Source organism: Peromyscus maniculatus, chromosome X (genome assembly GCF_049852395.1).
Source record: "Peromyscus maniculatus bairdii isolate BWxNUB_F1_BW_parent chromosome X, HU_Pman_BW_mat_3.1, whole genome shotgun sequence".
Classification (NCBI taxonomy): domain Eukaryota; kingdom Metazoa; phylum Chordata; class Mammalia; order Rodentia; family Cricetidae; genus Peromyscus; species Peromyscus maniculatus.
The window spans coordinates 112838457-112854566 of record NC_134875.1 but is presented as its reverse complement, the minus strand read 5'-3'; the positions used below and the strand labels follow the sequence as shown (position 1 = coordinate 112854566).

At 45.3% G+C, this 16110-nt stretch overlaps 1 protein-coding gene across 9 annotated transcripts in view; it reads right to left on the bottom strand.

Moving 5' to 3' along the window:
* The window catches only part of Phka2 (phosphorylase kinase regulatory subunit alpha 2), an 82904-nt gene that overhangs the window by 7096 nt on the left and 59698 nt on the right, over positions 1-16110 (bottom strand). For 5 of the 9 annotated variants that reach the window (XM_076562341.1, XM_076562342.1, XM_015992124.3 and 2 more), the window contains 8 exons: positions 9207-9295; positions 7689-7822; positions 6829-6985; positions 6014-6093; positions 5735-5813; positions 5505-5634; positions 4861-4962; positions 1605-1723 (listed from right to left, as the gene is read on the bottom strand). In XM_076562341.1, the coding sequence (XP_076418456.1) occupies positions 1605-1723; positions 4861-4962; positions 5505-5634; positions 5735-5813; positions 6014-6093; positions 6829-6985; positions 7689-7822; positions 9207-9295 (890 nt within the window). Of the gene's footprint in view, positions 1-635; positions 666-1604; positions 1724-4860; positions 4963-5504; positions 5635-5734; positions 5814-6013; positions 6094-6828; positions 6986-7688; positions 7823-9206; positions 9296-16110 lie in introns of all 9 variants that reach the window. The other 4 variants (XM_006973231.4, XM_076562340.1, XM_042269736.2 and 1 more) reach the window with 1 other exon arrangement.

The window sequence follows — 16110 nt, the reverse complement described above, 5'->3', positions numbered from 1 at the left end:
ATCATTGGGAATAAGAATCCAAAGACAGATGTGGCAGTGTGCATCTGTAGTCCCACCTACTCAAGAAGCTGAGGCAGGAGGATCCCTTGAGCCCGGCTGCATGGAGACCCCCATCTCAAAAATAAACCTATAAGTAAAAATGTCCAATGTTTTTCTAAAGGGAAGGCGTATATCACAGGGTGATGTACACAGGGGCCTGACATGTTTTCCATCCAGGGTTGACTCCTCCCAGGTTGGAGGAAGGCAGTGATGAGATTACTGACCACATTCCCCTCTTTTAGAAGAGAAATGTTGGTGGAGGCAGAGCCTGGTCCATCTCTTTCACAAAGAATCTTTCTAAAGGCTGAGCTTGAGAAATGGAATTCTTTGGATCAATACCATGCTCTAACAAAACGAGCCACCCATTTAGACGGCTTGGACTGGCCACCCTAAATGGATTTTCTAAAGGCCGAGGGGCCAAGTCCTCTTTCCTGCCTTCTCATCCTGCTCTCTGCCTCTGGGGCTGACCTGCCTGACCTCCTGTACCATTCCACCACGCACCCACAGCCACACTCTGTACTGGCAGCCTCATCTTCCACGTTCAAGCCAGAAAGAGCGTGCAGCTACCCCAGGACAAACAAAACAAGGCACTTCACCTGCTCATCAGCACTAGCCCGCCTAATGATCTGAAAGTAAAAACACCAGAAGGTGAAAGCCTGGTTCCAGTTTAAAATGCTCCGCTGCTTCCATCACCCTCTCTGCTAAGCCGGGGCATGCTGGCCCAGCCTCAGGGGCTGGCCTTTATTACCTCATAGACCCAAGCCAGTGAGGCAGTGTGACTAGTGTATGGCCAGATTTTCTCGGGGGTGGGGTGGGGGTCGGGGTCATGTCCGAGCACAGGATCAGGCACATGAGGACTGAAAAGGTGTTGAGCTGCAGACCTGTGAGGGTCAGCTCAAAAGGATTTCTATTGTGCGTTAGATTAAGTTGAACAAAGGAAACAGGTAACTGTGGATGGTGGTAAATACAGGTATCATGATTATTCCTGTCTATTTCCACATCCTCCTGGCCATTTCAGATGAAGGACACATCTGATAGAGAAATGGTTGTCTCTTTTGACATGATTCCACTTTTAAAAATTTATTTTTGTTGTCTGAGTATTTGCCTACATGGATTATATGTGTAGCACTTATGTGCCGGGTGCCTGCAGAGGCCAGAGGAGGGCATCAGATCCCTTACAAATGGAGTCACAGACAGCTAGCTAAAAGCTGTCATGTTGATGCTGGGAACTGAACCCAGCCCGCTCCAAGAGCAGCCAGTGCTCTTAACTTTTGATCCATCTCTCCATCCCCATGACTCTACAGAAACAAACATGGACAAGGGATTATTCTAGTACATACATGTAACGTCACATGAAGGCTAGACACTGGTGGTCGTGAGTGCATGTAAATGGCTTTGGGGTACCTACCTGGGATACAGGGCTGTGTTCAGATCCCACGACTTCTACAGAGAGCAGGCCAACGCTTCACATGCCCTGGTCTTTCTGAAGCTTTCTGAGGTGAGCCCTGGCAGAAGAACCATTTATACCCCCCGCCTTTACAGCTGCCATGCTAAGGCCTTCTTACCTGCTTCATCTCACTCCTCAGTCTGGTGATACCACTCCTCTCAGTTTTGGTGACTCCAGTATGACCCACCTCATGGATGGAGATGGCAGGGCTGGATGTGGAGGAGTGAATTGGGCGCACTGGAAAGGAAACACATACATGAGGTTTTTAGGAAATCTACTGCACCGGCCTTGAGAGAGGCAACATGGATAGCATGCTTCTGAGGTCCGCATCTCTTCCCTACTTGACTTGAGAGGAAGGCCTTACCTGTCCTGGCCAGGCTAGGGCTTGTAGTGCTGAGGGGAGCACAGGCTTACCACACGAGGCCGGAAGGGCTGTGTGAAAGTGTGGTGTCTTAGATAGGGTTCCCACTGCTGTGAAGAGACGCCATGACCGTGGCAACTTATAAAGGAAAACATTTAACTGGGGGGGGGTGCTTACAGTTCAGATGTTCAGTCCATTGTCATCATGGTTGGGAGCATGGTGGTGTACAGGCAGACATGGTGCTGGCTATATCTTGATCAGAAGGCAACAGGAAGTGGTTGTGACACTGAGTGAATGAAGCTTAAGTAAGAGACCTCAAAGCCTGCCCCCATAGTGACACACTTCCTCCAACAAGGCCACACCTACTTTAACAAGGCCACACCTACTTCAATAAGGCCACACCTCTCAATGGTGCCACTCCCTATGAGCTTATGGGGGCCAATTACTTTCACGCTACCACATGTGGGTACTGCTTTAGCAGCATAGAACAGAGTGGCAGAAAACTGTTGGCTGACTGAATTGGTTTTGGAAACTATTTTTTGACTTATCCAAAACACATTTTCTTTGTGGAAAACTGAGCCCACCTAAGGGAGCCAGAAGTACCATCTGTTGACATTTCACTCATTATCCCGCCAGGTTTCCGCTATGGATACATGTTTTTACCTTACACAACATCACATACATGTACAAAGATGAGCTTTATATTCTACACATGACATATCCATACATAATATGTAAACAAGTTTGGTTGTTTCTGCACTTAATATTTTATGAGTGTTTTCCCACAGCTTTACATTCGCTCACATGTCTAATGACTGCACGACAACTGACCTCAGAATGAGTAACACACCCAATTCTATTGGTGATTTTCTGAAGGGTTCATCTTGACTAATGTGTACAATCCCTACTGACCTTGCCAAGCTCTGTAATGCCAGCTGTCCCTGGTAAAAGGACACAAGTGCCGCATACTCGATTCAGGGGCTTAGAACTGGGGTGCCTGTCGCTGTGGGCCAGCTGCTGAGGGAGCTTTGTCAGGCCTTGTCTGGGCCTGGGTGCAGGTGCACAGGGTGTAGCAGCATCCAGGACTGACAGAACTCGGGGCCTTTGGGAGGAAGCAGGGGTTGAGCTGGCTAGAGAGCTCAGGGGTGAGGTTGACAGTTGCCAAAGCCAGACACGTGCGTGGCGTTGCTCTGGAACAGGGGCAAGGCGGCTCTTTCCACTGCACCGGGCCACGCCTCTTTCCATCATATACCATCAGCTTCAGGACTAATCCCTTGTGATTATTCTAAAAGGTAAATGCGATCAATCCTCCTGGGTCTACATCTGTCTTCAGGATAAAGCGCAAACAATCTTTTTGGTGCCGCAGGAAGCCCCCCGTTCCTTTTGTCGGCCCAACGCCAAGGTCACTTTCTATAGAACCTCGCTGAAGCCAGGAGGCTGGAGGGCAGCTGAAGGGAGGAAGCCCCCAAGGAGACCCAACGATGGGTGAAGAGGGAGGAGTGGTGTCCAAGAAATGGAAAACAGAAGCCAAACGCGGTGTGGGAAGCTCCGCTGGACTTGAGGGAGTGTTTGCTGGAAATAGTAATTTTAAGATTTAGTCAGAACTTTAGCTTCTTAGCTCATAAAAACCGAACGGTTATGTGGTAGTTTGAATGTAACGGGCCCCCATGAGCTCACAGGGAGTGGCACTATTAGGTGTGGCTTTGTTGAAGTAAGTATGGCCTTGTTGGGGGAAGTGTGTCACTGTGCGGGCAGGCTTTGAGATTTCCTATGCTTAAGCTTCACTCAGTGTCTGAGTCCACTTCCTGTTGCCTTCTGATCAAGATTTGGCCGGCACCATGTCTGCCTGCACGCCACCATGCTCCCCGCCATGATGATAATGGACTGAACCTCTGAACTGTAAGCAAGTCCTCTCAATTAAATGTTTTCCTTTATAAGAGTTGTTGTGGTCACGGTGTCTCCTCACAGCCATAGAAACCCTAAGACATGTTACGAGACAATGAAGAAATGCTATGTTTGAAAAAGATATGTCTTCTGTCCTTACTCATGGTGAGACATGTCACGGCATTCAAATGACATTCCTCAGTTCTTGGTTTTGTAAGCATCTATATAGCTTTACATTTAATGACAATTACCTGTCAAGCCATGCGCACTATTATGATGAGCAGAACATATTAAATATTTATCTTTTCCATTTACATTTCAAGGATTGTGTAGTTGAAGTAACTGTAAATTACTTTTGGGTATGGATCTCAAGCACTCCCCCTCAGAAAGGAGAAAACCGAAAATAGACAGCTGATTGCCCCATGCGGTGGCTTTGTCTGAGGCTGGCACACACTCAGGAAAAATACAAAGTACCCAGTGTCCTTCTTATTAAATAAAAAGAATGATAGCCCACAGTGTATTTCTTTGGCTTGATGAAATAAATTCACTGATGTGTCTGCGAATCATTTAGCTTTTTTATGAGGAGGAGAAATGATAATTGCTTCAATTATAATTAGGGAACATTTGGGAACAAGAAGCACACCAGGACTTGGGTGATTAGATTTCTTAGCACTGCAAGCAGATTTCCAAGATGGAGAAAAACGAAATGAGTAATGCTGAGATGAAGCGAATGAACTGACCCCCACAGGTCACAGAGCATATTTCTTCCTACTCTCCACTCTCCGGAAGGTGACATTGGGCCTGGCTACAAATGCTTTGAGGCAAACCAAAGGCCAGGCCACAAGGGGCTTTGTAAGGGCAGACCTGTGATCCTGACCCTTAGGGTCACCTCCCCTCATGACACTTAGGAGATGCAAGGTACGAAGGTGTACAGTTCATTCAGCCCACCCACCACTATAACCTACCAAGAAATGCAACCCTTTGAGGGCGCTCCCTGTCCCTAAAAGCAGGAACCTAGAGCCCATGCTCCAGTTCCTCCTACTGGAAGAGAACGTGCACAATCCCTTCCTCATGGGGACCCACTGATGCTTGTGCTGGTGTGCACTTGGGTTCCCTATGAAGTCCTCACCGCCTCTCTCCACACCGAACTCCTTCCCACTCAGAATGTGATGCAGGAGGTTCTTCATGTCGAAGGGGCTGAGGTTCATCAAACTCTCTGAAGCTTCTTCTCCTACAAGCAAACATCTTATAAGAGGCCTCGGCATGGGCTGCTGGGTGGTTCGGGGTGGGAGAGGAAAATATAGAAGGCGGTGGCAGGTTTCCTTGCTCAGGACTCTTTCACTGGTCCTTGGGAAATGCCAACACCTCTGTTTAGGACAGCACAGATGCAGTTAATTTCCAGACACAGAATTTTTCGCATTGCACTGATCCCTGATGTTGGGATGTGTTTTGCAAATGATGTTTACATTTCTTTCTCTCAGTGAAGATGTTATTAAGTGGAGGGTGACATCTTACAGGGAGGCTATCACTGTAGCTTAGCTGTCAGGTACAGCCAAGGGTCTCCTGGAAACATGGCAGCTGCTTTGCCCGCCCCGGTGAGGAACGTTGTTGTGCTATGTGGCCTAGCAGCAAGTAGCTCTCACAAAGGCACCTGGGAGAGCCGAAGCTCACCCAGACGGAAGCCTGTTCAGAAGTGCTTGCGTGTGGCTCCCTGCACAGCAAGGCCTTGAGGTAAGGCTGAGTTGGCAAGGGTGGCAAGCCACGGCCACTTACCTGAGCAGTTCAGGCTCCGAGCCAACTCTGTGGCCATCACCTGGATGATCAATCCAATCCGGAGTCTGAGCATCTCTGCAAAGAGGCTAGGCTGGGCCCGGACATACATGGCCAGGTAAACCACGATCTCCTGGTACAGATGGGAATGGGGCTTCAGGGAACCTGAGAGCCATCCTGGCACCCTGAGGAAGGCTGTGGCCCAGCCAGCCCTTCCTCTATCAGTATCTGACCTGTGTGAGGACGGCAATGCTGATGTCCTGTCCACTGGCCTCATAGATGAGTTTTGTGAGCTCCTCTGGGGGAAGAGGCCTAGGAAAGAGCAGCAGGTCACACACAATGGGTGCCTCCGAGGAGGGCCCCCTTGCTCTCTCTCAGTCTAAGTTCCAGCCTTCTATACTACAAGCACCCACATGACAGGGTATTTTCCAAAGCCCCTGCCATCCCTCCCCAAGAGTGCAATGTTCTCTCAGTGCTCCTTTGCAGACTGGAGGTCCCCAGCAGGGACTTACGTGGAGATGGTCTTCTCCCGGGGCTCAGGGGGAAGACCCACTGTAAGCTGCTTCTGGTGGGACAGCAGATCCGCACAAGCCTGCATATATTTTTGGTGGTGTGTGGGGGGGGAAGGTGTACAAAGGAACAGAAATTTAGCAAAACTAACTGAGGAGGTTAAGTGTCAACAGCACCAGAAATTTACCTTTATGAACTTCATAATCCACATTGCCCTTCTGAGAAATTAAAACCTAAAAACCCAGGCTTAGCAACCCACATAGGCTGGATTCCTGTAATCTTTGTGTCTCCCAGGTGTGGTCCCAGACCTGCTCTACCCACTATAGTAAACACGCCAGACTTCCTGCTATTTGGACAAGGTAGGTCGAGGCTTTAGCTAGCAAGGATTAGAGTTACTAGCCACACTGTGTTCCTAGCTTAGGTGCCCCTCAGTAGTCACATGTAACAATGACTGGCATCTTACCAGAATGCTCATTAAAGCCACAGGAAGTGGCTCTGGATTTTGCAGGGCCTCAGGGATATAAGCATTAATGATCACCCTACTGTGACATGTGGAAATAAGTACTTTGTTTCATGCGATTGCTTGGTAAGGCTTTCTGTGGTTAAGAGAGAACCAAACTAATCAACTTGAAAATTTCACTTCCTTCCAGAGCACTGAAATCAGTAGAGGGCCTGGCCAGTGCGGGGGCGGCTTCCCTCAAGTTCCTTTATTGACAAGAGGCACATGCCTTGAGCTTCCACAACTAGGGGACTGGAAGAAGGCAGCACGGGGTTAGAGAGAACAAACGGACAACCCGGCAGGCATGCTTATTCTGACCTCAGCCAGGACCTCCACTTTCTTCCTGAGCAGGCCTGAAATGTAGCGGATCAAACCCCATTCTTGATTCAGGCCAGCTTTTCCATAGAGCTCGCTAAGAAGACTGTGGACAGTGACTCCATGCTGTCCAAACAGATTGGTATCCCAGCTGGGACCCCTGGAAGGAGGCAGGAAAATAGAAAGACGAAGGTCAGAGTGTCAAGGCCGGGTGACGATGCATGGACTGCTGTACACTTTGCCAAGTATTTGAACATTTCTAGTAACTCTGGGTCTCACCAAGAGGCTCCAGTCCAAGCCAACATTTCTATACCATGTCTTTTGAAACAAAAGCTTAGTGCTCACACACCACTATGGTATCCTGGCCTCACCCAGACTTCTGGAAGGCCAGCATCATGAGGCAGAGAAAAGGATAGAAGTTTCATGTGTGGTGTTCCTGGGTAATTTGGGTGAACGTGATCATGGTCCGGCATTGTTGGAATGCCAACAGACCAGGAAAATGAAGTATGGAGAACGAAGTTCAACATGGTGAAGCCCATAAACTTACTGCTCTGTCCTGAATTCTTGTGCTCCCCTCAAACCCCTATACTAAAATCCTAACCCCAGAGTTACGGTAGTGGGATGTAGAGCTTTTGGAAAGTAACGAGGCCATGGAGTAAGATCCCTCATAATCCATCAGATTAGGAGAGGCCCTGGAGAGCTTGTTGTACCTCCCTCCCACCATGGGAGGAGAGGGTGAAAAGGCACCGTCCGTGAGGAAGTCGGCTGTCACCGGACACTGTATCTTGGACTTCCGGCTTCTAGAACTGTGAGATACACTTCTGTTCCTTAGGATGGCAGCCCAAAGAGATGACGGCACTTACTTGATTACATAAAGAATGTACAGAATGTCTGCTTGCTCCTGCAGGTCTGAGCAGTCTTTCAGTTGCCCAACTAGCTTTTCACAGTCCATCTCACCGTGGTCGTCTCTGGGCCACTGGCAGTCATAGTCAGGAGTCTGGCCACATGAAAGTCAGAAGTAGGGAAAGGAGGTGAGAATGGGAACTTTTAGATGACCAGAAAGGGAAACACCAACTTGGCGTTTGAATGGCAGCACTATGCTAGGTTTCATTTTTTTCAGGAAATCTTCTGTACTATGTTATTTATGGGCATTTACTGTCTTCAATAGTGATCTATGTCAGTCAACATTTGCAAGGAACTAGACTGAACAGGTTAAAACGTATATGTTTTATTTATGCAAAGTTCAAAAACAGACAAAACCAACTTCTACTGTTAGAGATCATGACAGCCGTGCCTCTCCCCACCATGTACGGGGGATGGAACCCAGGACCTTGCGTGACAAAGCGTCTACTACTGAGTCACAGCACCAGGCCCCAGCAGTGATCTTTGGACTATGGGATGGGGGTAACTAGGAGGAGGCACAGAAAGTGGCCAATGACAATGCATATTGACTCAGTGGCAATTCACTGCATTCTACTCGTGAATGCACTTTTCTGTCTATATGTTATACTTTAATAAAATATTTGTTTGTTTTCTTCAATAAGGTCTCATCATGCAGCCCAGGCTTCCCTAGAACTTTCTATGCAACTCAAGAAGACTGAAAAATTGCAGTCTTCTGCTTCTGCCTTCATGGTGTTGGAATTACGATCACATGCTATCACACCCAGCTTTCAATGAAGTATTTTTAGAATGTAAAACAACATAAAGTGCATGTTTAAAACTACCTTAAAAATGAAGTTAGATAAAAACATTCTCCAATAGGCAGAACTGGATATTTTGATTCATATGGGTAAAATCAGGAAAGCTGTCTGAATAAAATAGTAAAAAGGACCAACACCGTGAGATTTCATGTTTGTGTGGAATCTCATTACATTAAGAGTATGAAGAAGCCAGAAGTGGTGGTGTATGTTTATAATAAGTCCTTGGCAGGCCAATGCGGGAGGATGGGGAATTCAAGGCCAGCCTGGGCCCAAACCTGAAACCCTGTCTTAAAAAAGCAAAGTCAAGGGTCTGAGTACTACAGTACTAAAGTCCCATGCTCTGTTCTGAGCTCTAGCTGGCTCAGATGAGGAAAGGAAGGCAGCTGAGTGTATTTCTTCTCGTACTGCCTGTGTTCTGGTGAGCAGGCAGAGAGGCAGTAAGACACCTCTTCCTCCAGGCAAAACACAAAGGTATGCACCAAACTCGGAGCATGCGATGATGCCGACTGCATTCCAGACAACTAAGTGCCTGGATTCACATCAACACGTACAGCGTCTCAACTGTGAAACTCTGGGTATAAAGAAATACGCTCTTTAAGTGCCACCATTTGAGACAGTTCTTGAGACTAAGCCAGTATTATCAAATCTTACATTCAAACAAAACAATTCAAAACACTTTACCTTCTTTAGGAGTGGCTGAGGGGAGTCAACAAGATTCAGTGACTTCCGGTGTCCACTCAGAACTTTAGTTGGCAAAACCATTGGAAAAACTGGAAAAGAAAATAATGAAGAAGGCTCTTGTGAGGCAGAACAATGACAAAGCCCTTTTGGTAGGTACAGGGCATTTCAGGACTGCAAACAGATGTAAAAGAGGTGATGCTTGACTCCACTCCTCTCTCTCTCTCTCTTTTTAAAGGCTTCTGTCACTATATCTGGCTTTCACTTATTTATTTATTTATTTATTTATTTATTTATTTATTTATTCATTCATTCATTCATTCATTCATTCATTTTTTATGTATGAGTGCTCTATCTGCATGTACAAATTTATGCCAGAAGAGGGTGTCAGATCTCATTATAGATAGTTGTGAGCCACCATGTGGTTGTTGGGAATTGAACTCAGGACCTATGACTTTATGCCAGAAGAGCTGGTTATGAGCCACCATGAGGTTGTTGGGAATTGAACTCAGGACCTCTGGAAGAGCAGCCCGTGCTCTTAACCTCTGAGCTATCTCTCCAGCTCCTCACTCCTCTCTTTTATTTTCCAGATGAGAAAACTGGGATCTAGAGAAGGTGGAACATTTGCCCAAGGTCACAGGGTTTTATGATCAAGGTGTCTGGGTTTCCTGCTCAGTTTCACTCTAGCATTGCTGGCTGTTCTCAATTTTACTTTTTATCATCTCTGGATGCTTTTATTATTTGTAGTCATTCAGTAAGATGTCTCTGTCTTCCAGGCTATATCACAACTCAAAAAACTAACAAGTAGCTCATGTCTATTTTATGTGTGCACATATACATGGGAAAGCCAGGGCTTTGTGTTAAGTGTGATAATATTTTATTTGTGCTGAAATGTGGTGACATTTTATTTGTGCTTTAATTAATAAAGATTGCCTGGAGATCAGAGGGAACAGCAAGCCATTTTAAATAAACAAAGAAGTCAGGTAGTAGTAGCACAGACTTAATCTTATCACTTAGCAGGAAGGATCTCTGTGTGTTCAAGGCCACTCTAGGGAACAGAGCCAAGGGTGGTGACACAGGCCTTGTCCCAGTACCAACCATAGAGGTCTGGTGGTCTGTACAGACAGATAGAAAGTGACAGAGCTGTAAAGGAAGAGGAAGTGATGTGGCTGGGCTAAGAGACCCAATGACAGAACAGAACACAAAAGGCATATAAATGTGAGTAGACAGGATGTAACTCGCATTTGGAAGCTGCAGAGTTGGTGAGGTGTTGCTAGAGTTTTCCTGGTCCTGCCTGGCCCACAGTCAGGACAAATCTCTCTCATTCGCCAGTCCTGCAGCCGCTCAGACCCAACCAAGTAAACACACAGAGACTTATATTACTTATAAACTGTATGGCCATGGCAGGCTTCTTGCTAACTGTTCTTTTATCTTAAATTAACCCATTTCTATTAATCAATAAGTTGCCACGTGGCTCATGGCTTACTGGTATCTTAACATCTGCTTCTCATTATGGTGGCTGGCAGCGTCTCTCTACCTCAGCCTTCCACTTCCCAGAACTCTCCACTTTCCTGGTCCCACCTATACTTCCTGCCTGGCTACTGGCCAATCAGCACTTTATTTATCAATCAATCATCCACAGCAGTGAGGTAAGTTTGGCTGGTGGCTTTCCCTATTTCCTTGATCTCTCTAAGGCTTTCACTCCTATACTGGCTCTGTGTTTTTTTATTTAATAAGACCATTTAGAAATTTGTCTACAGTTAAGTGTCTTCCTCAATTTCTTTCCACATTATTTTTTGAGATAGGGTCTCTTCACTGAACCTGTAGTTAACTCATTCAGCCCTAGCGATTTGCCGCCCACCCCCCACTCCCCATTCCCACCACCACAGCTGAAGTGCTGGAGTTATAGATGCGCATTTCTATGCCTGGATTTCACATGGGTGCTGGGCACATGAACTCAGATCCTCATGCTTGTTCTGCAAGCCCTTTACCCACTGAGCCATCTTTCTAGCTCCCTCACTAATGCATATTTACAAGGGATTCATAAAGCAAGCTAAAGTGGTTCACATCTGTAATCCCAGCATTCTGCAGGAGGACTACAAGTTTAAAGTCAGTTTGGACTATATAGCTGAGTTCATGGCCAGCCTGTACGATACAACAAGACACTGTCACCAAAAAAAACAAAACAACCGACCCTGGTAACAAAAGTAGCTACTACAGTTAGTTAATCTTTCATTCTATTGGGCATGATAAATTTAATTCAGTAGTTATATACATCTCGATTGGCTTTGAAAATTATAAATTTATAAACTCAAGTTCCAGTTGCTTTTGGGATACTATCTTACAAGGACTCCAACACACAGTATGGCTCGATAAGGAAGGGAATGGCTCAGTTGCCTTTAGCCTACTGGCTATGGGTGAGATAGGACCTCTGTTGGTCTTTTCTGTATCGAACACACAGATTGCAAGTCCAGTGCCACTTTGAGATCTTTGGCAGCAGTTAACTCTGCAGCTCACACACGATTGAGCCTGTATGATAATGAGTATTCAGAGACGGGTAATACCTGGGGGGCACTCACCAACCTAAGACAGAGCACCTGTGTGGCCTGGGCAGGTGTCTCCATGACGGGTAAGGTGACCTGCTGACGTCCCATGCAACCTAAGTCAGAAGCTCATTTTTTAATAAAAGGGGGACCTGTAGGGCCCTGGCCCCCGTTTTGGGTAACTGTTGCCTTGCTTGCGGACCTTGACCTTGATATCCTCCCAATGCTAATTCCCTGCCAGGTTCCACCCTTCCTGAATGCTTAAGGGAAGTTCCTTGTCTGTGTATCCTGAATAATGGGCGTTAACAGCTTAGATGCAAGGTTGTAAAACATCAGTAGCGAACTTCTGCCCTCCGGGGTCCTCCCATTGTGCTGTAAGCCTATAATTAAGACCTCCTACACCCTTCAAGAAATGACATTCGACATTTAAAATTAAATATATATATTTGAATGAATACTGCGAATATAATCTATGAATACCACAAATGTGATTAATATCATGAGTGTAATTTAAAAAATAAATAAATTTAAAAAAACACTAAACAAAACAAAAGCACCTAACTAAAACCAAACAAAAAGGTTAAAAACAGGAAAGAAGAAAACAGAAGCATTTTTTAGGAATAGGAAAAACAAAGGTTGAAAGATAAGTGATTTAGAAAACACAGGACCTCCATATATGTTAGGGTGGTGGTAGCTTGGTGTTCTTGTGAGACTCCTAACAGTGGCAGCAGGGGCTATCTCTGACACTTTTCCCTGTTCTTGGGACCCTTTTCCTCCTACTGGGTTGCCTCATCCAGCCTTGATATGAGGATATGTGCCTAGTCTTACTGCAACTTGTTATGCCATATTCAGTTGATATCCCTGGGAGGCCTGCCTTTTTCTAAAGGGCAATGGAGTGGATCTGGGGGAGAGGGGAGGTGAGAAGGGCTGGGAGGAGTGGAGGGAGGGGAAACTGTTTGGGATGTAATATATGAGAGAATAAATAAAAATTTTTTAAAAAGGAAAAAGAAAACACAGGGTCAGCAAACTCCAAGAATACAATGGGGAATCAACGAACCAGTCAGATCTGCTTTAAGAGAATCCTCTGAAGTCTCAGGAATTTGCTGCCCTGCTTACTTCTGGAACTGGTGTGGAGCCCAAGGGAATAAAAACAAAGAAGACTGAAGAGACAGTCTGTGAGATGTAGTGAGCTCCCTAGATGTTCTTTTCTGCACACAGCATGCTGTCTGCCCCTTTCAGGAGGACAGAAGACTGGAGAGTGAATGAGGGAGGAAGCCTGGGCACAGACATCTGAAGGCCTGTGTTCATTCCTTAGAGAGACAGATCAGGGATACACGAGAAGTTCTTTCCCCTTCCAGAAAGAGAACAGTACAACGGGAGACAGTAGAGTACCTCTGAAGAATCAGCCTACATCTCACAGGCCCAAGGCCACAAGTTCCACCCTGTACTGCAGGAGGACCTCTAAAATGAGAAGTGGAACCTTTACTAAAAGGAAAAGGTGACCTGGAAATGGAAACCATTAGGGAGAACAAAGTGTAAACATGAAGATACAAAGCCCTGTCTCTAATGTTTTTAGAATCATAACACATTATATTACATGTATGAAACAAGAACAGATGGAATTTGGGAAATGAAAATTAAAACAATAGCAAAAATGAAAAAAAAATCCATTAAGGGAAGGACAAAAAGTTGAGCTAATTGTACTCAGAACAGATCAGAAATATGGAAAAGAGAACAGAAATGATAAAAACCTCTCTAAGAAGTTAATTAATAAATATATGAAAAAAAGAACAGGAATAATATGAGGAAGAAAATGATTCAAAGTTTTTAGAAAAACTTTACAGGATTGAAAATCATGAATTTTCAGATCAGAAGGGGCCCATTAAGTACCCAATACAATGCATGAAAACATTCCCAGGTCAAGAGAGACAATTAAAATTTCAGAACCTGTGAACAGAAGATCTTAAAACTTTTCAAAGCCAGCTAATATTTGAAAGATCAAAAATCAACATAGGGGCCTCTTCACCTAGCCAGATCTCCCATATCTTTCTCCAGGGTCTAGCCTGGTGAGCCTCTCCCTCATTCACGTACCTTTCTCAACCCACCAGACCTAGCTCAGGTCTCACATCCAGTGCTCCAGCCTAGCCTGGCCACCCCAGCCTGCACCACATTCGATCTCTAGGTTTCCACCAGGACGGACCTTGCCTACCTCCCAACGTAAAGGCCACTCCCATGCCATATCCAACCTTTCCACCCAGCTAGATCTACACCCACTCCAGGGTTGGGCCAGGAAGAGCATCCTATATGCCAGCACAGTATATTTTATCGATCTGACTTCATTCCACCCAAGCCATTTCCAACCTCTAGGCCCGTCACAGCCACACATCCTTTTCTCTGTCCCAAGCTGTTCTATCCACATCAGACTTAGAACTAACTCACTCACTCTCTCTCTCTCTCTCTCTCTCTCTCTCTCTCTCTCTCTCTCTCTCTCTCTCTCTCTCTCACACACACACACACACACACACACACACACACACACAGAAGGTCAAGCCAGTACCTTCTTTCTCAAGCTTACAAGTCCTATAGGAATTTTAGAGGAGAGTTACCTAGGTGCACCCCAGTACACAGAATTTACAAGAACCATAAACTTCAATCAAGGAGTTTGAAGAAAACACAAAGAAACAGCTCAATGAAATGAAATAGAAAGAGATTAAGAAGAATAAATGTCTGATGAAGGCCCAAGAAAACACAAACAAAAAGGCTGGTAGAAATGGTGACAATAATCCAGGACTTGAGAATGGAATTCAGAAAGAAGACGAAACACAGGGGGGCTCAAGCTGAAAGGAAGATGGAATTGGAGATGCCAATAATTTAACTAGAAAACTCCAAGGGAAGCCTTACAGGTAGAATGAACAAACAGAAGATAGAATATCAGGACTCAAAGACAAAGTAGAACCTAGAGACCAAGTAAAAAGGAACATGAATTAAAAAAAATTAACACACACAAAGGAAGGGAAAAATATAGGAAGTGTGGGATACTGTGAAAAGACCATTTTGAATTATGGGCATAGATGAGGGAGAAGAATCCAAAGTCAATGGCACAGATCAGATTTTCAAGAAGGTCACAGAAGAAAACTTCCCCAAAGGAAAGGCATACCCATAAATGTATAAGAAGCACATAGAACACCAAATAGAAAAGACCAGAAAAGAAAATCACCATAGCACATCATAGAAAAAACACAAGTTACAATGTTGTGGGATAGTTTGATCATACTCTGACACTCCTGAGGCTCTCAATAAAGTTTACTTTGAATCAGAGATCAGAGGTAGCTACCAGCTGACCAAATTAGTCATAGAAGTTCTGGAGGACCAAGGACTTAGGGAGATACGGGAAGTAGTAGGGTGGGGCTTAGAAAGATTCTTGGCCTTTTTGGATCAAGGAAGGAGAGAAAGGGGAAGTCACTGGTTGCTTCTCTGCCATTTCTCTGATCATTCAGGTTCTTACTCCAATATCTGACTCCAGAGTTTTTATTGATAAGGAATAATTAGATAAATGCTTCATATGGTGTCCAACATGTGGCTTGAATATCCACACAGGGCCTGAGAAAGTAGTCTCTTGGGTAGGCACGGCCCCTTTAATACAGCTGAGCACCTGAGTAGCCTGTGCACTACTGGAGCAGGAGACTAGATAGAAACACCTGCAACATGGACATAGCAGCTTCCCAGAGCTGGGACAGGTAAATGTGGGCCTGCAGCAGCCAGCATAAGACTAGGCTCTCACAGAACTGAGGGGGCAGAGTCAGCTACCAGTGTGCCATGTGCCACTTATTATTACATGTCATCCTTTTATATGACATGGATAGAAGTTTGGTTATACATGATAGGTGACATATATGCTGATCCCTCGACATGGCAACAGCTTTGAGACTGGATGAGACATGATAAATCTTGTTTGCTATAGAATCCTCATGACTTATTACAGGCCACACAGTGTACCAGTGTACCATTACAAGGGTTGTCTCCTGTGGTCAGAGAACGCTGCAGGCACACAGTAAAGCCAGGTCCAGACCAAGAAAACTGCTGAATAGGTAGAGTATGCTTAAAAATGTGCTTAGATGCTGAAAAAAAAAACCCAAAATGGGTATAGACAGTCATAGAAAAACAAATAGTTTCAAAATAAAATAATGCCTTTAAAGAGAGAGTAAAGAAATATAAAAGAAAAAGCCACATAAAGATGGGAAATACAGGGGCTAGAGAGATGGCTCAGTGGAAGAATTGGCTGTTCTTCCAAAGGACCGAGGTTCAATTCCCAGCACCCACATGGCAGCTTACAACTGCCTGTAACCCCAAAATCTGACACCCTT